At 33.0% G+C, this 25,890-nt stretch overlaps 1 protein-coding gene across 1 annotated transcript; it reads right to left on the reverse strand.

The window, feature by feature from the left end:
- Positions 1 to 589: 589 nt before the first annotated feature.
- Positions 590 to 25,380, reverse strand: LOC111040250 (alpha-N-acetylgalactosaminidase). Its single transcript, XM_022324080.1, has 10 exons — positions 24,859 to 25,380; positions 20,902 to 21,073; positions 16,232 to 16,406; positions 9,558 to 9,732; positions 8,883 to 8,977; positions 5,811 to 5,972; positions 5,132 to 5,329; positions 3,474 to 3,638; positions 3,284 to 3,356; positions 590 to 966 (listed from the first exon to the last, which is right to left on the reverse strand). Exons 2-10 carry the CDS (start codon positions 21,063 to 21,065, stop codon positions 845 to 847), a joined length of 1,329 nt encoding a protein of 442 aa, XP_022179772.1. The 5' UTR covers positions 21,066 to 21,073; positions 24,859 to 25,380; the 3' UTR covers positions 590 to 844.
- Positions 25,381 to 25,890: the final 510 nt, after the last annotated feature.

A 25,890-nucleotide genomic window follows, 5' to 3' on the forward strand; every position in this document is an offset into this window, starting at 1 on the left:
TAGATCATTTATTAGAGAAAAAACTTATCTGACATTATGGGAGGTGTCTATAAAATGGAAATCAATTTTTTCTAAATCGCGTGTTTAGTACGATATGCGTACCATAAAAAATACGACGACCTAGAAGGCCAGGTATTGGATATAGGTATGTGTGTTAGGAGGGTCAGGTGGGGAATAGGTAAACCGAACGTGATGGAATAAAATTTATACGCCTATAATGATATGCACGTGAAAAAAATTAATGTCAAAATATAACAAAACGAGCATGTTAAAAACGGATTGATTCTTATCGTTTTACCAAAACGGAAACGCCGAGTAGTTTGTTTTTTCTGCCTCTTTATTATTATACATGTATAGGCATACCGATATTACCGCGTTCAGTGCTCACGGGACGAGAATGAAAACACAACACAATAGCTATCGCGAATAATGTACTGCCGGATAATCGAAGGTTACCTAATTACGTATGTATATAGGTATATATACATATGTATTTTATAGTGTGCGTATTTTAAAAAATAACCAAAAACGAGAATAGTTATTCGACATAACATTTAGTTAGATTTCTGATGCATAAAAAAAAATTTCATAAATATATATAATTTTTTATTTTTTCGTTTTTACAATAAAATTATATTAACATGTACACACGTGCGCAACAGCGGCGACAATTTTCAGCGGTTTGAAAACTGCGAGTTGCCCGATGAATTGTGTACTCCGTTCCATTTCGTAGTTTTATTCTTACGTCAGCGATGATACAGTTTTTGTTTTTTAATTTTAATTTTTTTGTTTTGTTTTTGATATTATTGCTGAATCAGCGTGTCTCGTCGGGATGATTCGGGCTTCATTTTTTCACGAAATCGTTGGCCGTCCTCAGCGGATAGACTTGCGTGAACGGGTTGTAAGGTTTGTAGAAGTTTTGTTTGATCGGGTTCTGTTGGACGTCCGCTTTCAATATGACAACACCTGTGAACGATCAAAGAAATAATAATTAATAAAAACCTCGGAATTATTAATACTGATCACTGATCAGTAATCCGCAGTGCACGCATACGTGTCATGTGATGTGAGTACATTCGTATGGGTATGGTGTACATATTATCATATGGCGTGGTCAGTGGTGTCTTTATTATTTTGTAATATTGTATTTGCAAACATTTCAAATTCTAAAATCGAAACCTCGTACTTAGTCTTTCTTGTTAATTGCCGGGGACGTTCAAATGCGTGTGGTTCGGGTTTATTTTTATGGCGGGAAGGAAGGGAGGAGAAAGTACGACCGTATGAGTTCAAAGGGCTCGAATAAGTCGTAGATCATGCTCGGACAGTGTATGAAATAAAAAATTAACAATTATTGTATAGTAATTTATCCTAACCCAAAATGAAATATTGGTTTTTTTGTGAGAGAGAGTATTTAGCGCTTTATTATATAAGATTATTTATTGGTATTAACAAAAAAAAGATAGGTGTACGTAAAACCCGTAGGACAAAAAATGGATCATTTGGTAAGATGATATTCATTTCTGCGACTAAACTGTATTTTATTATTATCATAAAGTACTTTGCTCTAAGTCACCGCCGTCGTCCCGGTACAGTTGACTCAACACCAAATCCTCACACGAGTACCTATACTATATTGAATCAGGGGCGTCATTAGGGGGGGGGGGAGCAGCGTGTGCAACAGCACCACTAACTTAAAAAATGTGAACAATTGGCTCGCCATTAATTCTCCAATGCCTCGTCATAATTAACTTATGCTTTATGATATCATATATAGGTAATATAAATAAAATGTACCTACATATTATTTTAGTTTTTGTATATTTTTAGTTTATCAGGTTTATTGACTTCTTTGCCCTTTTTTCAAATAATAGTGAAATGGCTTTATCTGGTTGCTTTAATTGCTTAAAGAATTACAAAAGGGAAGGAAAGAATATTTACATAGGTTTGCATAGGTTACCAACATTTATACATAAAAATAAATTTTTTTTAATGGCCTGGTAAAATGTCGATATTGGCCTGCCTAAAAGTTTGCACACCTAGAAAAAAAACTGAAATGACTCTCCTGTAGAATATTCCTACTTTCGACGGACTGCGATGAAACTATATACAGAGAGAAATATTTATTATTATTCTTTTTTTTCTTTTCGAACGACGACGATGACTATCCGAATCCATTTTGGAACCGTCCCCAAAACAGAAAACAATGTCATCGATATAGACAGAGATGGAGAAGACAGATGCTTGGATAGATGGTGACGTGGTGTATATCATGATGGGAGGCACCTATACGCCTAACCTGTTCCGGGGGGATACGCAATAATAACTGCGACGGTGCACGTGCGACTTTTATCGGAAAGAATAGCAGCGATTTCCGCGACCGCATTGGTCCTAGATGGTATACCGTCGATAACATAAGAGATACTTCCAAGCATATATATATAATGTATAGTGAGAGAGACCGCTCGTAGTCTATCACGCGTTACAATAATTTTACGTGATTACTCGACGACGACGATAATATCACGTTTTATCATATATATATATATATATATGTATACTATGCTGTTGGTAGTTTGTACAATAGAAGTTCGACTACAATATCCTCGGGACGATCTTTGATACGATACGCGTGGGTGTTAGGTCCCGGTTTGATGGCTTCGAATAATTGTTTGAAAATGTTGTTTTATTTTCATTTGAAAATTGTTAACAGTCGTTCGATGTATATTATCGCTACATAAAACGATATTATGCTTTAACGTGCTTTTGTACACTTGCAGATTGCTGCGATATCGACTTAGTCATTAGTATACACAGTACGTTATTATACTACTGTCTACTAGTCACTAGATTAGAAAATGGACGAGTGGTAGATATAGAAGTCGTTTTTTTTCTCCAACATATTGATCGTTTTATTGAGTTGAAAATCGAATGACATTTCTGAAACGGCGTAATATTTTGATAGTATTTATTTATGCCATGTCATGGTACCTACTTATAAAAAAACTCAACGAAATTTGACCAATATAACCTGAACTATGTTTGGCTGTGTTCTGTATACACGATGCGTTTTGTGTTTCGTATTTTTTTTTTTTTTTGATTTTATAGTCTGTATAAAAACCTATATGATATAATATATAATAATATATGGGTTAAAAATATTGGCATTAAATCGGGTGCCCTGTTTCCTATCAAACACTATAGGCGTATAGTAGGTATATATATATATTTTTTTATGAAACAATGAGTCTTAAAAAATACGACACAATCGTTTTAACGAGCTTACCGGTGGGATTCACTTTGACCTTGATCTTTGTTTGTGGAGACAGTACTCCGTAGTCGACATCTTCGTACAAATCCTGCGGACGACAAAAATAACGTATAAAAATAACAAAAACAACAATAATAATAATAATAATGATTAGTAATGATAAAGATGAGAGGGCTGCTCAGATGATTTTAAAAGTGCATTTTACTTGTATTCTGTATCCTGTGGGTGACAGCAGACCCATTTCGTGCAACGCCACGGCCACGTCAGACGGCGTACCGTCAGTTCTGCGGTTGACGAAGGCGAGTGCGTACGAGAAGTAGTTTTCGAAAATCGGGGTTACCGGTCGAGCCCATATTTCGATGCCTTTGTGCTGCAATGAAATTATAATCGTCGTCATTGTTATTGGTATAAATAATTGTATTTTGTGTAAGAGTTGATTTAACCCCATACGGACGTACCGACTCCCCCCCACAACCCCCATCAGTGTATTGTACTACAACTGTATTTTATTACGTATAATTGATCTGTCAATAAAAGTACTATTGAAACAATATCGGTGGACTAACACATCGTTCAATTTATTCGATCGCGCGCAATACGATATCCATTGTACCAATACATTATAATTGATCGAACATTTGGTTTTTTTACGCTTTATTACGTATACAGGCACTAAAGTCGTTGGATAATAATATGATTATTCACTTTCATCGAAATCATTAATGTGTGCCAGGTGTACTGTGCCTATATAATATAAAATATTATGAAGTAGATATTATATGTAGTATAGCAATAGACAACAATTATAGTAATCAATTTTCGTAAGTGTAATTTTCTGACCAAATTTAAAATTACTTCATATTATAATACGCTCAGTGTCTGTTTATCGCGCTGTAAAAACGTTTCATCAGTTAATTAATTGAAACGTTTTAGTTGATGAAATAATTAAATTGTATGCCGTACTTATAGTATATTTATATTATACTATATTTTTGAGTACCGTTGTATTTGTGCAAAAATGTTTTTTCGCTGTCATTTTATTTTCAAAATTAAATTTAAAACAAATACAATATAATGTCTACTAATGAATATTTAACAGCACGGTAAAAATGTCAATTTTTTTCCTACATTTAGAAAAAGTTATTTTGTCTTTACATTTAGAAAAAGTTTTTTTTTCTTTTTTCAACTTCATTAAGTATACATCTTGTTTTGTGTCATTAAAATTGCACAAGCAAATGTTTTATTATTTATGTACACCGAACTTCAGTAATTTTACTGTACTTATACATTTAAAAATATTAATACATTATAAATAAAATGATTACTTTATCAACAACTTCTTAACGCAAATATATACATTTATTTTTGATAAATAATAGAGGAAATTTAGTGTACTTTGGTATTTTGAAAATTCAAAGCAGATAAAATACATTATGTCGTATTGGTGAGTATAATTGTATTGTTTATTTCATTTTAGGGAAGTGAAATTTAGAATATTTTTATAGGCTTTCACCTCGTGGTCAAAACATACGATTCCGTGAGAAAAACCATTTTTACAATGTAAAACTCATGCATAACCATATGTATATATATATTATTTACATTGTAAATATATTGCGCCACATATGAAGTACGCGGACGTTATAAATAATATTATAATTATAGGTGTACAATATACATTGCGCAATCTCTGATGGGTTTAAAGCAAATAATATATAATAAGTATCATACGTAGTAGTTGTAATTTTTACAAAAGCATAAAACGTTGTTTTCCCTTTTGAACTAAATCTCTGGCTTTATAGAATATTATTAAATAAACCAATTGCGTAGACACGAGATTCGGAAAAAAATGTGTGTACTGACCTTGTAAATCCTGCGGCCTTGGATTCCCAATTTATCTTGATCGATGGCTATGATTTTTTTGTTTTGTAAAATCGCTTTGTACTCGGGTCTGATGGTCCTCAAATCGGTCGACATGAGCAACGGGGCGGCGAGTATGGCCCATATGGCCATCTGCACCTTGCTCTGTTCGTAACTCAAACCAAAGTTTCCGATGATCAGCTGCGAAAATACGATGAAGGACATTTTAGTTTGCTCTATTTTTTATAATTTTTTTTATAATACACACTTTGTATATGCATAAACATTAAACGATACGAGGGCAAACACGGCGAGAAACTACTTTTAGGGACGATCTCAGGAGACTAAAGCCCCTATAGCTCTAACTTCAATCAACCTTCAGTTTGACAAATTATTTTCAATCGACTATACATCAGTCCAGTTCTATTCTTTTCCGTAAATTTACTATTTAAATTGTTAGAAAAGGAACAAATTTCAAAATTAAAATTGATTTTATATACACTTTTAGAAACTTTCCGAAATGCCTATGTCTGTATAAGACTGTAACCCATCTGTCAGTTAAATCCTATAATACGTTAAACTGCGTAAGTTCGTCTCTAGTAAAATACCCTGTATAATATTCGGACATTTTAATCTATGCAAAATATGCATACATTCGTTAAAAATTAAAATGAAACAGTACCATGTCCGGATCGTTCCAATGCCCGGGGGCTGCATTGGCAGCAATGACGTCTTGGTTGTCGCCGTAGTAGTCGATGATGCTCTCCACACTAGCCCACGAGTCTTGAATGTCGTCGAAGTTTCTCCATAGGTTACACCTCGATGTAATAGCGGAATAGTTGGGCTAAACACGCGATAAACAAATAATAATGACGTTTATTTGAATACGTTGTTGTCAATACGATAATTATTATTCTATAGCTGTTATACATGGAACATTATTAGCATATTTGTTCTGGAATGAGGAGCATTTTTTTACTCCTTCTATTCAACTAGAAATCTAGAGCGCAGTTATAAAAAATCATACACTAACCTCGATTATAAATTAGTAATATGATAGCTATAAATAAATGATGAATGATGCGTTTATTATTAGCTATAGTAATATCAGTTATTAAAAATGACCATTGTGGTGTTACTATTCCTAATGAAAATTTATAAATTGTATAAGAAGAAGTAAGAAAAGAGCTCCAAGGGATCTGTCCCAATCAACCCTTCTTTTAATTTCAGCCCTGTATATCGTCGTTGAGGTTTTCGAAAACCGTAGCGCCATCTACGGAAGACTTTAAACTTTTTGTGAATACCTCTCATGTGTATATAGAGGGCGGAAAACGCACCGGAAAATGATTCGAGTTGACACGAAACACAACGGATTTACTACAAACTATAATGTAATAGGTAATATAAGATATATTAGTCATTACTCACTGGCAATAACTATTATTACCAACGATTATTATAGAAATAAAATAATATGAGATTGTCGGAAACTGTAAAATTAATATACCTAGGTACTAAAAATGTACGAAAGAAGGACTTGTGACGAAAACGAGTTCGTCTTGAGTAAACACGAGTAAAAGTTCATACAATTATCGTATAAATATTCGACAGTAATGATAAGACGCCCGTGGTTTAAGGTTTTACGATTTGTCGTAAAAAAAAAATGTTTGCTGCTTTGTGTGGGATTGTGCAACATGTGGGTGTCGGACATTTGAGTGTACCATAATTAACAAATCATTATTTCAGCGCACAATTGTTACGACTTTGTACTTGGTAATCGGTATGGATAATTGTTTTAATCTTCATTTTTTTAACGTTATACAAGCGTCAAAAGTTAAAACATGTAGCTGCAGTTATTACACGCATCTCGACATAAACAAAATAGAAACTGTAAATTTAAATACACAATGCCTGTCTGCGGTTTGCGAACAACTCGAACGATCGCGATATTTGATCACGATTCACGACATGATAAAAATGTCTAAATACTACCTATGAATGTTCGATCGCATGTATTATTATACAGCATACAACGTGGTATGGTAGGTGGGTATACATATCGTCTCGGCAGTCGGGCCCGAAAATAATTTTTTATGATTTATTGTGGAATGCCAGGTATGAAATGTCTTACATCTTTTCAGTTTGAAAATAATCACATTGTGCGGTATTTCACCCATGAAAAAAAAATTATAGGTGACATTTATGAATGCCTAAATTATATTTTTTATATAATAATTATGATGTTAAAATTTCAATAGAGGAAAAAAATAATTATTTTTACAGAAACTCGGTTCGATATGACTGTTTTCTATTATTTTCCTCAGAGTTTACCCGAACACAGAACTGCGACCGGAACAATATGAACAAACACGCTGATGTTATATTATTATGTTTGGTTTTGCAGAAGAACGAGTGCATATATCGATATAATATTATACGGTCTAGTTTGATTCAGCTTTGCTTCGACGTCACATATCATGCACGAAATTGTCTGCGTAAATAATATATTATAGGTAATAATTTAAGGGTGTAGACTGTATGTGCAGCCATATATATATATATATATTGGTAATAACGCGGAATCGGACATGCGATGGGTGGCAGCCCAAACTAAATTACATAAACACACCACGCCTGACACTATATTATTATATGTTTTCTTGTACACAACAACAAACAGACTGCACGTTATAATATGTAATGATAATCGTAATAATGATTTTTGTGCGTTTTGAATAGACAACTCTGGTCGTCCGGGGGCCTTGTACCGCGATTTCAGACAGTTTTCACGGTTACCCAACTATATGCGTATAAATATTATATATACCTGTAAGATAAATAAATGTATATATAACACGTCGACGAAATGTCTCGAATGCACTTTCTATATAATATATGGACGAGTGTCGAGTATTAACCGCTCGGAGGCCGGGCGGTGGTCGTTATTCGTATATCGACCGTTGCCCCCCCCCCCCAACCACCTGCCGAGTGCGCGGACACCCGGAGGGATACGACAAATATAATATTAATATTATCATAATATATTATGTGTGTGTTGCCGGAAAGAACAAGTAAAAACAGCTATAGTGTGATTACGGACTATTATATGACACGCAGACGGGTCCCGCGATAGTTGGCGTATATTATCGTAATGAACAGCCGCCAGTCACACGAAACAGTCGTCTCCCCCTGTCAACTGCCGTCGTCGTATGATGATAAATAATAGTAATATGCGATCCGTCCGTCCGTAGTAACTCGTCATAATAATATTAGAATAAAACAATTGTAATTATAACGATATCATAATAACTCTTTAAAAATATTATAACACTTTCGATCTCGGTACGGTCGTCGCGTACTACCGCGTATCGACAACTCTTCACGCACGCCCCTCCGTGAATACAGACAATGCGTGGGGCTATATAAACACATATTAATATGTAAAACAATAATATATTTGTTTAAATATATCTATGTACAACAACAGGTGTTGTCTGTAAATACAGTTTGGTAAACACACTGATTTATTTTGGAAAAACTCAATTTTGGTCTGGCATTTCACAAAAAATCAAAAGCTTAGAGAATAGGACTAGGAATTATAAAAATCTTTATAACAATTATTTTCCAATCGGAGTGTGACCCGTGAATAAAAACTAAAATATTTTCGCTCAATTTCTGACTATAAATGCACCTCCCTTCCCTTCACTTATGTATACTTAATTATATAATATAATAGCATATGCCTGCTACTCACTTGTAATCCAGCGTAGGTCTGATAAACCGGCCAACTGCACGAGTACACCATAGCCCTGCCAGTTTTGTTCAGGTGGTAGCCGAATTCGCTGTAACCTGGAAAGGACGAAAATATAAAATAAATGTAAAAAAACAAAGTAATTGACATCCCCAGTTGTATGTCAATGTCGTATCTGAAGCTCGGCTAAGCGGGCACAACATACTTCAATACAACTCTTGACACGGAGAGATTCACCTCGGCCCTCAACGTCCCACATTAACTTCTTACATTTATTTTATATTTTTGCCTAACGTTAATTTGACATTTTCTTTTAAACTAGATAAAATTATAAATACAAACAAAAAACACAGCACAATTCCTTAGATATATCCAGTGGATATCCCCCAAAAATACACCACGTCGTAAGATGATATATATAAATGGCTGTCCGCGTATTATTCGTTCTAATGTTGTGCATTTCTCATTTTCGTACATTTGTTTTTATTGCTTTCAGCAACTTTGATGGCCCGCCAATAATTAATTACAGATTCACTAGTGTGGCCTTTCAAAAATATTAACTGTTGACCCTTGAGATGTATATATATATATATAACCCAATTCGATTGCACTTTTATTCATTACAATAACAATAATAATAACTATTTTCATATAATTCATCATCATTATGTTATGTACCTTGATCCATGTCTTTTGGCAGTGAGTAACATCCATCCAGTTTGACGAAATCCACGTTCCATTCGGCGAACGTGAATGCGTCCACCTCGAGAGATCCTAAGATTCCAGGGTAGCCAGCACACGTGAAGTTACCGTAGTCTTCGTAGATACCGAACTTCAGCCCTCTAGAATGGATCTGTACAAACAAGAGCCGAAAGGCGAAGGTATATTATTATATTGTATTATATCGACGCAACGGCGTTAGAATGATTGCAGAATTCCCCCCCCCCCCCAAAAAAAAAAACCTTTTTCTCGGTCTGTTTTGAATATTTTATCATATTAATATTATTGCAATTGGGTTAAAATCTAATATGCATTAAACCACTCGAATCGAGTAGATAGATAATGTTCTACCTATATATGCGTAACACCGAAAGTAAATCGATAATATTGAAAGATTCGACATCGTTTTAATCTTTATAATACGCGTTTTTCGAAAGTCGTTATTTGCTGCTCTATTATTGTCAATTGTCATTGAAAATATAATGCAGTGCAATTATTTGGATAGGTACACAAAGTGTTGTTTTTTTTTTTGTTTTCAAAATAAATCCATCTCGCTTGTTCTAAAACAATACTGCAGGCACTGGCATATTGTGTTTTTATAAGAACCACAATAATAATAATGTACTTATAGGTATAATATATATTTAAGACAAGTTTTTATTACACTATACTCTAATATACTTTTTACGCTCTAAGTATAATATTCTGTATATTACGTATAGGGCGTAGGCATAATAATGTATAACTATATAATACAAAACAGTTTTCAAAGAAATCGAAAATATTGAGATGCGTAATATTATGACGTGTGTGGACTGTGAACATTAAAATATCATTAAGTATGACGAAACTTTCACCCAAATCATTGTCATGAACATTATCTGTAATGCAGGCTTTTATTGATATTGCACATCACGTATTAAATCTGAGGGTAAGCGAGGGGTCTTCGTCGAACTAAAATAGAGCAATATACTATGGATAAACCAACTGTAATGTGTATTATATAAATTACGCTTATATATAATGAGTATAATGGCTATAAAAGACTTTCGTTTCGTTACTCACAATGGTACTGATATAACCGTCCTGAGGTATCATATAATAAACTTCATTACTGCCTATATATATAACTTGTATACATGATATGCAGGGTATCTCGCACTATAAGACCTCGTAGTATGCACTGCACCCACCCACCCACATTGTATATCTACTCCTCTACCGCGGTAGATCCATGCAGCCCCCTAAAACTTTAAGATTTAGAGAACTGTTTGAATACTTGATAGTTGATACACGATTGAAAAAGTGATCAAACTTTAAAATACTTGTATACGTGTTCATAAATTAGGTATCGCAGATCATTCAGGATGAAAAGAGTAATTAAAATATTTTTATTTTGAGTTTAGCTTAACTATAAATTTATGTTGTAGTAATGATTAAGACTATATCATAAATATTATCTATAGTAAAAAGTTATATTAACAGGGACGATCACAATTCGGAAAAATTGTCTTTGTTACTTTATTACTTTGCATTTCTATACCAGGTAGGTACGCGTATACCTATTGTATGTTTCATATAATACAATTTAGGACTCAGGTTGCTATACCGATGGCAGGCATTAGCGTAGAGTAATCACACAAATTATACTGCGCCTAAAACCCAATAAACAAAATAATAGATTATGCGTGTAAGACGTAAGTATAACACCAAATGAATATCATAACAATATTTATTATTGTATTATTGTATAATATAACAACTATAGTGTGGAGTGCAGTGACAAATGAGCTGAGTTGAGTTGTGTTATTTTGATTTTTTAATATTTAGTGTAACAAAGACTTTCACAGCGACATAAAACATTACTATTTTTGCTATTGCGGGCATCGTCACTTATTATAATACAGTCTAGATTTTGATGCAAGAAAGAGTGTAATTACTATGGAGAATTAGTTTTGGAAATCAAGAGGTTAAGAAATTAAATTTAGGTTCACTTTGATATATATATATACTCGTATAATATAACTACTCTACCTAGTTATCGGACATCGTAGTCCGTAGATTTAGTTATTAGTAATTTTGAAATCGTAATTTACTTGCGAATCGCGCCGTCAATAATTATATTCATCATTATACACGTATACAATAGGTATTGAATAACTAAAATTAAAATAATTACCATAATAATACTATGTAATGATTGATCTCATATTAAATAATTAATAGTATACCCATCGAATAAACACTTTCCAAACTGAGTTACTAAACATGCGATGATAATTTGTTTTTTTTTCTAACGGATAACCATTGTTAAGAGTTTAACATATTTAGTTTAACGCACCATGTACCTATATTTATATACACCTGTTGACCCAGATGACCCCATGAAATAATTTAAGTGTTAAATTATTGTCTTTATCTTCTATCTATATTCTGTGTAATTATCATAAGAATGCACGTTGATTTTAACGAGTCAATGTTTTTCATAACAGTCGGTATATAATAATATATTTACTAATGATTATTTATATTATTATTATCACTATTGCGCATTTATAAACAACGGACGAGATAAACCTACGCAAGTACGCAACGTCTGCATGATGAGCATCGAAACCTTAGATCATATACTATAGTATACTATATCTAAGCTCAAAACCATTGAAGTATAATAATATAATTAAAATATACACAGGGATTCCGTTATAATATTAAACACTGAGCAATAACATTTGATAAATGTATTCGATAAAAAATGTAATGCCATGTAAATATATATAAAAGTCGAAAGTCTATACTACGTATATGGATACGATTGGGTAGTTACAAATTATTGTAGATGGTACAATATGGTACATAATGAGTCTTAAACTCTTAAAAGTGGTTATCCGATGAAAAAAAAAAAACAAATAACCATCATTAGTTTAGTAACCCAGTTTGGAAAGCGTTTAAGTGTTTATTAGATATACTATTAATAATTATTCAATAAGAGATCAATCGTTAGTCATTACATAGTACTAACTATTATTGCTATTATTTTACAATTGAATGCCATATAATTACAAAAGTTGAAAGTCGATACTACGTACATAAAGTCATAAAGATACGATTGAATAGTTACTACATCGTAGATAACCATCAGCCAGATAGGTAATGTATTAGGTATGAATGTAAAGGAACTGTGTTGAGTTCGTCAAATTTTAAGAGGTTTGCGGCCAAAAACGTTTTAAAAGTTACACTCGCAAAGCATATATATTATATATATATACAGAGATGAGAAGATTGGGTTTCGCAAGTTGATGTTTTGAAAAGTGATTAAAATCCAAAAAGTTTTAGTGTTGATTTTTAAATATTTTATTTGCTCAAAATTCGGTGACAATATTATAAGTGCTGTCAGAAGACGCAGCTGAGACGAACCACCTCCCCCCCCCCAACCCCAGAGTGCCAGACTCGGTGTGAATACAATTATTAGGTATTGCATTACACTCGTGCAACGAAATGGAATACAAAAAATTAAAGTTCACGATCATTATTCATCAATAATAATTAGCGTAAGACGTATAATACTATAATAACATAGTTGGGCACGTCTTGTGTAGGAATTTAAAGATTTACGAGCACGCGCAAACCGCTTTTCTGCCACGAATGTAATTCTCTATAATATTTATACATTATGCAGAAGACCATTATTAATATTGAACTCATATGATAATAATAATGATAATAATAATAAAAGCGTTCGATGAAGTTCGAGTGTTGCACATAATAATATTATAAATAGGGTGATAATATCGGATTTTTGTTACTGAAACAAAAACGGAGGCATGTGCAGTGACGATCAAGTAAAACATACAAAACTATGACATTTTATACTGCAGGTTATTTTAAAATTTGTTTTGAACCAATGTCTCTGTCAGCGCGTTACGAGACGACGTCGAATACAGATAATAATATCACATAAAATAAAATTTAAGAGAACGAAGCAAGACAGTCTAGACTCTAGATACTACGAAACCTATTCATACTTAAATATCATTTTATTTTGACTCCCATATTATGTATACAATTTGTGTTTATTATGCTTCATAGAACACAGGCAGATAAAAATTAACGTAAAATATTTCTTGGGGGCTCCAAGAGAAACTTCTACTTAAAAAAGGCTCTGAGGCTGAGGAAGTTTGGGAACCACTGATCTAGAGGTCTCGTCCCGACTATATTATCAATTGCAATGGAATAAAATTAATTCCACGTTTTTTAATTAAAAATAATATTATTGTGTTTTTGTTTTTTTTTCAATAAACATTGCCTACAATGCTCTAAACCAGCGGTCCTTAAACTGTGGTACGCGAAAGACTACATGTTGGTACACGGAAGGCCTTCGGTGACACTGAACCAGATACTTCATTGCTAATATCAAATCTACAAATCCATGGTTCTCATTGAAAATTTGTTATTTAATTCATACCTTAATTTTTAAACACTAATACATTTGTATTAATAAATAAATAATAATTATATTGTAGTATTTTACTGCATTTTTATTTAAAATAAATGTATTTAACTATGTAAAGTTTGTATCTTTCTACATTTAATCATCAGTGGTACGCGACTGATTGATAATATACTTAATTGGTACATGGAAAAAAAAAAGGTTGAGAACCGCTGCTCTATACGCTATACCTAACACATGGGTACATGCCATATGGCCGTCGCCAGTCCGCTGCACAGTTATTATATAAGTCAAAAGTGGCATACCTAAACATAATTTATTTATCGTATAATATTATTATAATATTATACATGTGTGACCGAGTGTGTGGCTGTGCTCATATTTTGTATCACTTAAATTTTACCTCTTAACGCGTCGTGCTCGAGTCGTGAATGTGGTTCAGCACTGTTACTACTTACTGCTGCACCTGCCGTCGTTACTATTATTATTATTATTGTTATTGTTATTACTTTTAAGTATTATGATTAATATAATGACCGTTGAGCAACGCGGTGAGTTAAAAGATTACTGCAACGACCGTGTTATATGAACGAAAAATTGTGATTACTGCTGTTTTTTAGTTTACACAACATTCAATAATTACTGGAAATGTAATGATAATTAATATACGTGCCTCGAAGTTCATCGGTTAAATGTTAGATTTAGTAGTCACTATTACTGTATATAATATATATATATTATATTATAAAGATAAGTGATAATCATAATGTCTGAGATGTTATTAATATAATGTATATTGTAGTATAATATTATATAGTACAAGACTGACACAAATTGTTGGCATTAATCGTTAAAAAGATTGCATAAATATTTCGAATAAGATGTACCTACCAACGCACATCACACGTCCTGTCGTCGTAACAGTTTTTTTTTAAATTAGTCGTATCATTGTCACGCCCTGGTTAAAATCATTTTTTTTGTTTCTTATTGTTAATAATTTTTCATTATTTTTTTGGTTGAAAATTGACATTCCCCATTGTCTTATAACATAAATATTATATATATTATACGTATAAACACATCATGGTTATTGGTTGGTAATTATTACTGCACTAGATAAAATAGCATCGGCTAGAGAAGTTACACATACAAAAATAATACACACACAGAACTCAATTAATTGATAGAAAATGGGTGAACGTGAGCTACGTAAATCGGTGTTATATTATTAATAATTCAACTTGGAAATTGAGAAACACAATTAATTTAATGGAATTTTTTACTTCTCTGGCTTATCCTATTCGTGCATTAACGTTCCAAATATTATGCAAGACAATATTCTATAATAATGTTAATGTATACACATAATTTATAAATTAGATAATATTATTGAAATCACCCGCAGAATAATTCTTTTCTTACACGTCAACCGTTAAACACGTTTTTATTAAAGTGGTATAATTAAGAAAAGCGATGGAGCCATTAAAAGAATCATAATTAATAATAATAAGAACGTATTATTCTTGTACTCGTTACTTATTAGTTATTAAAATAATCGCCAGAACACTCAGAAGCTATTCGCGTTGTACAGAGTGCAATATTTTTGAAGATTGAAAAAAATATAAACCAGTATATTATCGTAATCTAAATCCTAATAACACTGTACGGACATTATGTTTTACTGAAACCGTTAAATTTGATCGTTTTAGTTTTCAACCGAATAAGATGACACAATGTAATATTATGCATTTATGCCATTTTATACTTGCAAGTTATGACGTTTTAATATTGAATCTCACATTATTTTTATACTAAATAAATTATTTATATCTACAATAATATGACTCATGTACAATTTATAATAGTATAGTACCTATTACAGTACCTGTACGGCTGTACAGTACAATAATTGTAATTATTATAATTATGGTTTTTAAAAATAATGAATGCGGTGAGCTATTGAACTTTAGATATATAACTTATGATTTATAACGTTTATTACATTATAATATTAATATCTAATAATATAATATTTTTACTTTTATATAGGTAATAGGTACACTCTCATAATCTTGATTTGTAGGCGTACATATTATTATAGAAAAACCTTTATTACATTTATTTAATACAGTAAATTATCGCTGTTTAATAGAATAAGAAGTACATAGGTAGAAGTACTCACGTATGCGGATAGGTCAGCCATTCCTCTGGGGAACCGTTTGGCATCGGGCTGTAGTCTACCATCGTACGACCTTGCAAAGTCCAACCAACAGTCGTCCACGTTTATGTACTCGTAACCGGCAGCAGCGTACCCTTCGGATATCACAAGGTCTGTCATGGTCCTAAAGAGTTTCTCGCTGTATACATAACACAAAACAGACAATGACAATAATAATATTATGACGTGTGACTATATACGAATCATTATTGTTATATTTGATTGTGACAATATTAGAAAAATACAATAATATTATAAAGGCACGCGATTGCAATGAACAGTAGGTAATACTTTTTGTACTTCAAGTCTTTCACACTCATTGCAGTACTCGTATTTTGTCGTGAAAAACTCTTTTCGGTATAGTATGCACTTGCAAGTTGCAGGCGAGTTTAAATTTTTCAGAAAATTCATTATAATATCATTTCTGCAGTGGTCAAGGTTTTTGTAATTTTTGGATACATTCTGTGCACACGAACTTGACGAGCTCTATGCGTAATTGCCTCCGAGTAATTATTGAACGAATTAACTTTTAAACATGTAAACATATTATAGATTCTTTAATAAGATTATTCTCTAGGCGAGTATTAATTATATCGGCAACGACGCGTAATATATACGTACAATATAATATATTTTAATATAGACAATGAATAGTTTATCATAATTCTACTGTTTACCTACATAATATATATAATTACGCGGACAACCTTACTATTGTATACAATATGCATAATAATAACACGTTGTTCTCAGTCGTCTTGATGAAATTGATTCATAATTTGTTGGAGTTCACAGTCTCATAATTTGACTCTATAGATAACGACTTGAGCCACATGACGTTTAAAGTTTCAACACTCAATCAACCAAATAGCAAACCGAATAGGTTTATACTATATATATACTCTATTTTATAGGTATCTTTACGTTCCGACCGAGGGACTTGATTGAGTTTAATGGCGTTATTTGCACTAAATTCGTCCCACAAGATTATGTACTACAAATAATAAATATAATTAATAATCCGTCACCAGTTTTGCGCTGGAGTGGTAATTTGGTTACCATAAGACAGTAATGTACCACATAGATTATATATATATATAAAGCACGGTCGAGATTGATTATTCGTAATTTATTTCGAATTACTTCCGTTTGACCTTTTTCTGTTCGCCAAGTTTGCAGAAATTCCATCGTATATACTATTAGATCAATTCAAAATGTCAGAGTTGAAATTAACCGGATTATTTATTAAGCTTGCGTTAATAGTGCGTCCACGAAACAAAATTCAATTTCGTAAAAATAGTAGTTAATAGACGGTTTCGAATACGGCAAAGAACAAAATATTGGCGTAAATTAACAATAATAAATAAACATTGTGTATACTTGGACAGAGAAGTTTGTACAACAACATTTTAAATAATAATTTGGCGAACAATATCAAGACAAGGAGAAACTTTTTTCATTGCACGATCCGAGTGATGACTACCTACCATAAGTACATTCGAAAATACAGTACAATAATTTTAATAATATCGTTATTTTTGATAAACGTATTTTCTTCGTCAATGCAAGGTGGCAAGTGCGAGTGTTTGTCGCTATTCGATATTATTCAAAATTAATCTAGCTCGTATAGCGACCTAGAATCCACAAAAAACGCTATAGTGATAATAACAATTTCAATAATGTGCGCGCATACCATTTTCCTGTCACTGTAACAATAATCGATATAAGGAGGACACACGAGCGTTGTTGTTGTTGTTGTTATGATAATTTTATAAAAGATGAATACGAACACTAGTTTGTGTATGACTTCTATGTTATACATTTATCCAGTTCGGTTCAAGGTCTGAGTTTGGCCCTACAACGCGATTATAAGTGCGACATAATAGCCCGCCACGGTGAGTTCTTTCGATGCCCTTTTCGTGTCAGCAAAAAAAAAAAACATCAACAACAAAAACTTGGTTTTCTTCGAATGCTGCAGGAATAGAGTTCAACCGGCCGCGGCGTGTGGTACCGAATCGTGACTGTAATACTTGTGTACTAGGTATATATGTATTTGTTTTTTTTTTCGCCTAATTCCGATCGAAGATACGTTCTCGTCCAAAATGATCATTACGGCGGAACATGCGTAAAACCTAAACGTAAAATTGAAACAAAACAAAAAAAAACGAAGACTATATATCCCAAATCAAAGAGTTCTCCCGACTGTATCATATCGTAATATTGGCGGCCATGCTATATACAGGAATACATAACCATATAGGTAACATAATATTATAATATTATAATATTATGTTTGTTATGAACCGAATTTTGCTGTCGAGGCCATCGAAAATGGCAAGCGTTTAAGTATACCTTTAGATAATTAACTGAGGCTTCGGTCGTTGTGATTTTTGATTTATTATATATAGTAGCGTGAAAAAAATTATCACAACCTGTCCACTATTGCAGCGGTCCATCCCTAGTCGTGTGCCCCTTAGAATAAATGCCCTCAAAAATAAATGAAACAAAAATTATGAGTTGTAATTATGACAACTTATTGTGCACGGAAATCATACACCTCTTTGAAAATGCGGCCATCTCCGGATATCGAGAGCCCTTCTTGGCTCCATTGAGTGGCTGAAATACTTTTATTTTTTAAAACTCATCAATGACCGTTGACTTTTTTCATGTTTAAGTCGAACCATAATTATGTACCGTGTAACGGCTCCAAGTAGTACCCATGTCGCTTTCTGCTCACGTCCACAAGTGTTACCTCTAAACTCGCCATTATTTGTGTAAAATGGTGTAGGCACCTATATATCCATATAAACGGAACGGTTTTAAGGGGGCGAACTATATAGAACGTACATAGTGCATATACATACCTATCGTGTCCAATATTACAGTATACATAAATCTATATATAGCAAACACACCAACCCACGCACGTTTTTGTCGTGATCTGTTTTTTTTTACTCAAAATCGTGACGTCGAACAGGTCGATGTGTTATTATTATTTGTTACGTATACGAACGCTGCAAAGATACCCATAAATAATTATAGATATTTTCGCTATCGGTAAGCTACAGGAGGGATATATTGTAGGTAGGTGCACAGCTGCAATACCAGTTTTCTGGGCCAGATCGTACGGCAGAACAATCGATTCCCTGTTTATATCGTGTACATAATATAATACATATATATTTATTGCAGCCTCTCGGTATCGGTGCGTTGCGTAACATTTAGCAGATCGCGATTGTTTCCTTCGACAGTAATCGTTACACGACGATTTGCGTACCTTGACAAATTCGGTGGATGAGAAAAAAAAATCTGATGACAAAATCTAGGCTAATCATTACAGCAAAAAAAACAAACGACATCTTTTATTCTCAATTATTATACCTGTATAGGTAGGTAGGTTGTATACAATGTATCCATAGATAATACCTGTATAATACTTAAACTGCTGCATACAGGCTGGACTATAGAGTTTCGAGTTTCGGGGGCATGATTGTGGAGTCGAGTGCATTATAAAATGTTTAGCCTCCAAGCCGCGGACCACGAGGATATAATATGATGTCCAAAAACGCGATTTCGACTAATTATTTTAAATTATCTTCAACCCATAATTATAAATTAGCAGTTTTCGCCTAGTTTCCGAGGACGGATGTCATGAACGCATTGTTTTATGATGTGCTCTTGTACTTGATACATTATTTGTACTTGGTTCATCCTCGCACTCGGATATAATAACTGCAGTATAGGTACGATATATGCACACTATATGCCCTTGACTTTAGTTGCGTATGATTTTTAACTAGTTTACAATTTGACGAGGTTGCGCATGGAGTATTTTGATGTGATGTATAGGTGTTTTCGGCTACTGCAGCAGTCTGCAGTAGACAGGAGCCGCCACCAGCTCTATTATCGTTTACGTAAAATTGTGCATAATATAATGACTAATAATTTGTGGTCGGCATTTGACGTGCGTAGTATTATATAAATGTCACCTCTCGTTGATTTCGTGGTTTGTTTCCGACTATAGTTGACTATAGATCACCGCAATAAATACTGCATTGGTTTCTAATGAGAAATTTCCGTTTGGAAAGTATCAAAAATTATCGTGTTGTCAAACCCGAAAAAAGAAATTTTAGGGAAAAAAAGCTAAAGATAATATCACAATAAATGATAACTAAACACGCAGCTACATTGAAAACAATTAGATTGCCTATTTACCTCGATCTTGGAACGTAATGTTCAATTACATTTTGTATAAGTATTAACTATTGAGTATATATACTATGAATTATGTATACAATAAATTATATAATATAAATAGACATTCAATTTATAAAAACAATTGTAATAGTTCTTCGAACAAGATTTAACTCTGTTTAAGTAATGAAAATGAATTTCCTGATATACGTCTAATATTTATATATTTTGTTCAAAATATTATACAATAATATAGTTGATCCTATTGACCACCAGCAAAAATTATCATAATCCGTTATTAAATGAGTACGCGTCTTAAGTGTTTACAGTACACGGTTTGGTCTATAGACAAACCACAAACTATTTGTGTTTTTTAAAATCTAAATAGTGTATTATAAAGTTTTCATTTATTAATATTATGTAATAACTATTATTATTACCTTATACAGTTGTCAGGATCGTTTTTGCAATCAGTATTGCATCTAAATCTCTCCCACGCCAACCATCCCATCGGAGGTGTCCTGGCTAAGCCATTTTCCAGACAAAAACTGCTTGTCAGCAGTTGGAACACCGTTAAGGCTATTATCCATTGAAAAGCTGCCATATTATTATCTGCAAATTCAGCAAAATTACGCACAATTATTTCCACGGTTTTCGTTACATATTTAATGTTATGCAATGTTGTCACATCAAATATAAGGACGTTAACTTTAATATTTAAAAATTATTTTTAGACAATAGCTACACTTGAGTCCAAAGAAAAGAGTTTTAAAACTTTCTTCATAATTTAACTGTATAATATATACATACAGCTGACTACGTTACGCATATTATTACAATGTCACCATACACATCATGATAAATCAATCATTTTTTTGGGAAGTATGTATTTAATTTTAAACAAAAGTATCATTATATTATATACTATACTCAATAAATGTATTTTATACTACTCAATCACCTGATGACAGTACATTTTAAGTATAGGTGTTTTTAATTTCTTAAGTTGTGTCGTAGATGCCTATATGTACAAAATTCGGGGTGTTATTGGTTATGATTACTTATTAAGAGGACGTAATACTGGTATTTGTTGTCTCCGTCATACCATACCAGTGCGTAATATAGCAAATAAGCTCAGCAAAATACTTGTAGCTCCTTTAGTTTAAAAATTAGAGTGAATTGCCCTATTTTGGAACTTGATGGTAAGAACATCATCTCTGTTTGTACGTTGGTTTTTTTATACGATAATTCAATTTTTTAGCAAGTTATATGCATATAATATATAGTAAATTAAAAATATTCATAACTCACTTAAAAATTGAATTATCGTAAAAAACCAACGTACAAACACAGATAATGTTCTTACCATCAAATTTCATAATAGGCCGATTCACTCTAATTTTTAAACTAAGGAGCTACAAGTGTTCTGTCGAGCGTAATTTTGCTATATTACGCACTGGAAAGACGGAGACAACAAATACTAGTGTTACGTCCTCTTAAATTTGAATTGAAAGAAAAATATGTTTTACATAATACATATACATATATATATATAGGTATTCAGTAAGTCTAGATAGAGGTAAACAAATATTTTAAAATTAATTGACTAACTAATGTTCTAACATTGTTTTCGTAAATAAAAATTTGATATTTTAAGTTTATCGAACTTAAATGGTAGGATTTTTATAACTTAATTTTATATATGCAGATAAAAAGTGGAATATTTAATAGAATTAATGACTAGCTGTTTATATTATATAACAATTAACACCTATAATGAGTATAATAAGTTATTATTGATAATAGAGGTATATGAATATTTAAAGTTTTGAGCTTTTGATATTAATTATAATATATTATGAAAAAGTTCACAACTATATAAAATATTCAAAATAAGCATTGTAGGAATAAATTGTAGAATTTCATTATAGTTAATATATTACCTAATACTTAATAATATGTAAAAAGCTCAAAATAATGTAAAAATAAGTTAGTAAAAAATAAATAATAATAATTGATGTTCATATTTTAATTTATGTAATAAAATAAATACTAATTAAGTAATACATGTTCACCGAACCAATCGACCACATTTAACCGGTTATATTACATTAATTGAAGGTTACCAATTGATCATCATTTTAAAACATTGAACATGATCTGAAGATATGTTATTAATAGCTTTGAAATATAAATACGATGTCTGATGTTAGGACTTAAGTGTATACTCAATAGATAATGAAGTTTTTGAGGATGTTTTGGTTATAAAACATCATAATGTCATATACTTTGAAAGTTATTAGTTTTAAAGATAGATTTCATTTGTCAGAGTATTGTATGTAAAAAATGCGTATTGGTAATGGTGTGGGAAATTTGAAATTTGGTAAAATTTTAGTACGCTTTGTTATTATAATATGGGTAAACAAAACTGCTGTAATCTATAGTTTTGGTAAAAACTGTTTCTTATTGTTCTAGAGCCTAATCGACTAGCTATTGAGGTGCATCCGGTGCGTGGATATCCTTCGAAATAACGATGACGATTAGACGTGGTTTTCAGAAAAGTTGAACTAACGTGAAAATCATTTTTCCCATGGTGACAGGTGACGACGTTTACAGTCGCAGCTGACACGTTTTTACTGAATATTTCCTGGATCCCATTATAATATAGCTAAGGAAATAATGTAAGAATCTTTTTGAAAAAAACGTCTTGTAATGCAAACGTGTTCGTTGAATTGCGGTCATCGATCACGGGTTTTTTTTTTGAAAATCAATGATAATATTATATAAACGATACACCTGTATGAAGAAAATATAAATAAAACTCGTGTCCCCGGCGGCGGGTTGGACGGAATAAATGTCTCGGTCGTTTTATTTTTAACGCTTGTCAAAGTTTCGAAGAGTGAAACTTTCTGGACCTGAAACTTTCTCTGCTTCTAGATTGGGCTCAGTCAAACGCCGAATATAACATTATATCGAAAACTGCACGGTACAACGTATATTATTATGTATTTCATTTGAATTTCGGTCATTTTCACACACATCAAAGCGTATTATTAGCTATACCATGCGGTGCTCGCATCGTATAAATTATATGTACTATGTAGGTATGTAGAATGCAATGACTCGAACTGTGCGAGCGTTAATATTCTAAAACTAGGTAATTCATTTACAAAGGATGATTTTTTTTATCTAAAATTATAATAGCAGTGTAATCGTTTTCGACTCATGGAAACAAACGAAAAGATGTACCTTATATATAAATATCAGTACAGAATTCAAATGGGCCAACGATCCTACGATCCCATAGCCTCAATTTTAAAAGGGTGGCTAATCGTAACTGGCGCGTCAAATTTCATTCTTTAACCCAATAAAAAAATTCGACAAAATAAAAAGTTGTATTTTTTTTTTTTAATTGAAAGTAAAAATCAACAGTTTTGTTCATTTTTTATTTCTGTTCAACACATAAAAAAACAAAACTGGCAGAGGGGAGATGAGTGTTAAATGTTTGTAGTTCAGGGTGGAAAAAGTCTAACTACAGACCAGGGACCCATGGGATAAAATAAAGTGTTGTAGTATTTTCACCGGTGAACGAGTTTTTCGACAGGGCATTTCAATATTTTGAACAAATCGGTATAGTTTTCCCGTAAAAAATAGTATAATCTATTTTAGGCAGTAACCCCACATGATACATAATATAAAATATTATTTTCACTACAGTTTGGACTGTTTGGAGACGCTTGTAATATACCATATTATACGTTTGTACCGGCCAATGTATAGTCGAATGTAACATATTATACAACGATCTGTACACAATATTATAAGTATACAAATAGAATAAATGATTGCACTATTATAATGGGAGGTAACGATGACAAGAGCGAACATGAGGTGGAAATCACGCATTAAGTAACTGATAATACTTCACTCAACGTCGTTGCAGTCGTTGTTGTTAATTAATTTGAATAAATCGCGATGATTCGAGTCGCGCTCGAGTCGGCAGTGGGGGCAGGGCCGGATTAAGGTTTTTGCCGCCCATAGGCTGAAATAAATTTACCGCCTAATTGACATAGGTATTGATATTTTACTAATATCTCAACGTAGTTTTTGGGTCACACCAAAAAAAAATGTGCCACCCTTTAAAATTTGCCGCCCTAGGCTTTAGCCTACACAGCCTAAGCGGTAATACGGCCCTGAGTGGGGGCATAGTTGTCGGGAATAACAATATTAGGAGACGTCATGTTCGGATTGAAATGGTTAGGAAATTAGGAATCCATTGGGAAAACTTAACAGCAATACGATAAGATATTAAAACTGTCGTGTAAAAATATGTTGTCTCGCGGGGTGTAAACATAAAAAGGTACGTTAAGAAATAGGTTCATAGGTACGATTTTTACCTGTAGCGAGTTCGTGCGGAGAAGTCGGCTATCGCTGCTCCTCTTGCAGACGTGTTTTATTCGCGCCGGAGGTGTGCGCGTGTTTGTGACTATGTAAAAGTGTCCAAGTTCAACCGCTCATGTCCGCCAAATGAAACGTTTTGGAATGTCTTCGGTGGCCCGATACTCCGGGTTCCATATACCGAGCGTTGGGATATTATCGTTATAACATCGATCACTTCCTACAATAGTTCAACTGTGTTCACGCACATCGTCTTCCGGCGTCGTCAGTGTCCGTCAAGTGTCCACTCTGTATATTAATGCTGAAATAATGTAATTATTCCTCCTCCTCCTCCTCCTATCGCGATGTTACAACAACAGTTATTATGTGGCCGCCGGTTTTCACGCGATCGCGTACAATTTTATTATTATGTTACAATTTGTTTGTTTCTACTATCATCAAGAGACGTCTGACGGCGTGTGTGCTTTCCGGACGACTGTCGTATCGGTTCGCAACGAGCTGGTGTGATGCGTGCGGCGGCGACTGTGGCGCGCGAGCGTTCGCCGGACTGGTTCGAGGACCCGCTCGGCGGCGCGCGGCGGTTCGTCTCCCCGCCGCCACCGCTGCCGCCGCCGCATCGTAAGTTTTCTGGGCGAAAATTCCTAAAAACCAAAGTCCTTGGACAATCCCACAATTTTTTTTTATTTTTTTTTCGCAGCCACCAACACGCGGGTTTTTTTTTTAATTTGTATTTAGCACCAGCGCCGTTCACCGACGACCGGTTTTCCATTTATAATACGAAGAGGATATTATTTTAATGTGTCGAAAATAAGAAGAAAAAAATGCATTCCCATCCCGACGAACTATAATGAGTAATAACTTAATCGCATCTCTGTCTAGTGTGCATATATAATATTATATGTATATACATGTACGAGTATTATAGGTGTAGGTACTTGATATTGGTGTATAACGCGGCTTATGTATATACTATATATATATATATGATTTGCGCAAGGGTACCCAATCTATATGGGTAGAGTCACAAATCG

Source organism: Myzus persicae, unplaced genomic scaffold (genome assembly GCF_001856785.1).
Source record: "Myzus persicae strain clone G006 unplaced genomic scaffold, MPER_G0061.0, whole genome shotgun sequence".
In the NCBI taxonomy this organism is placed as follows: Eukaryota; Metazoa; Arthropoda; class Insecta; order Hemiptera; family Aphididae; genus Myzus; species Myzus persicae.

Excerpts from the sequence above, each read along its gene's own strand:
- LOC111040250 (XM_022324080.1), bottom strand. The coding sequence starts at position 21,065 with ATGGCAGCTTTTCAATGGATAATAGCCTTAACGGTGTTCCAACTGCTG. Across the intron at positions 9,733-16,231 it reads TGGCTGACCTATCCGCATAC|ATCCATTCTAGAGGGCTGAA; the intron begins GTGAGTACTTCT and ends TTGTTTGTACAG. Across the intron at positions 8,978-9,557 it reads GCCAAAAGACATGGATCAAG|GTTACAGCGAATTCGGCTAC; the intron begins GTACATAACATA and ends CGTCCTTTCCAG.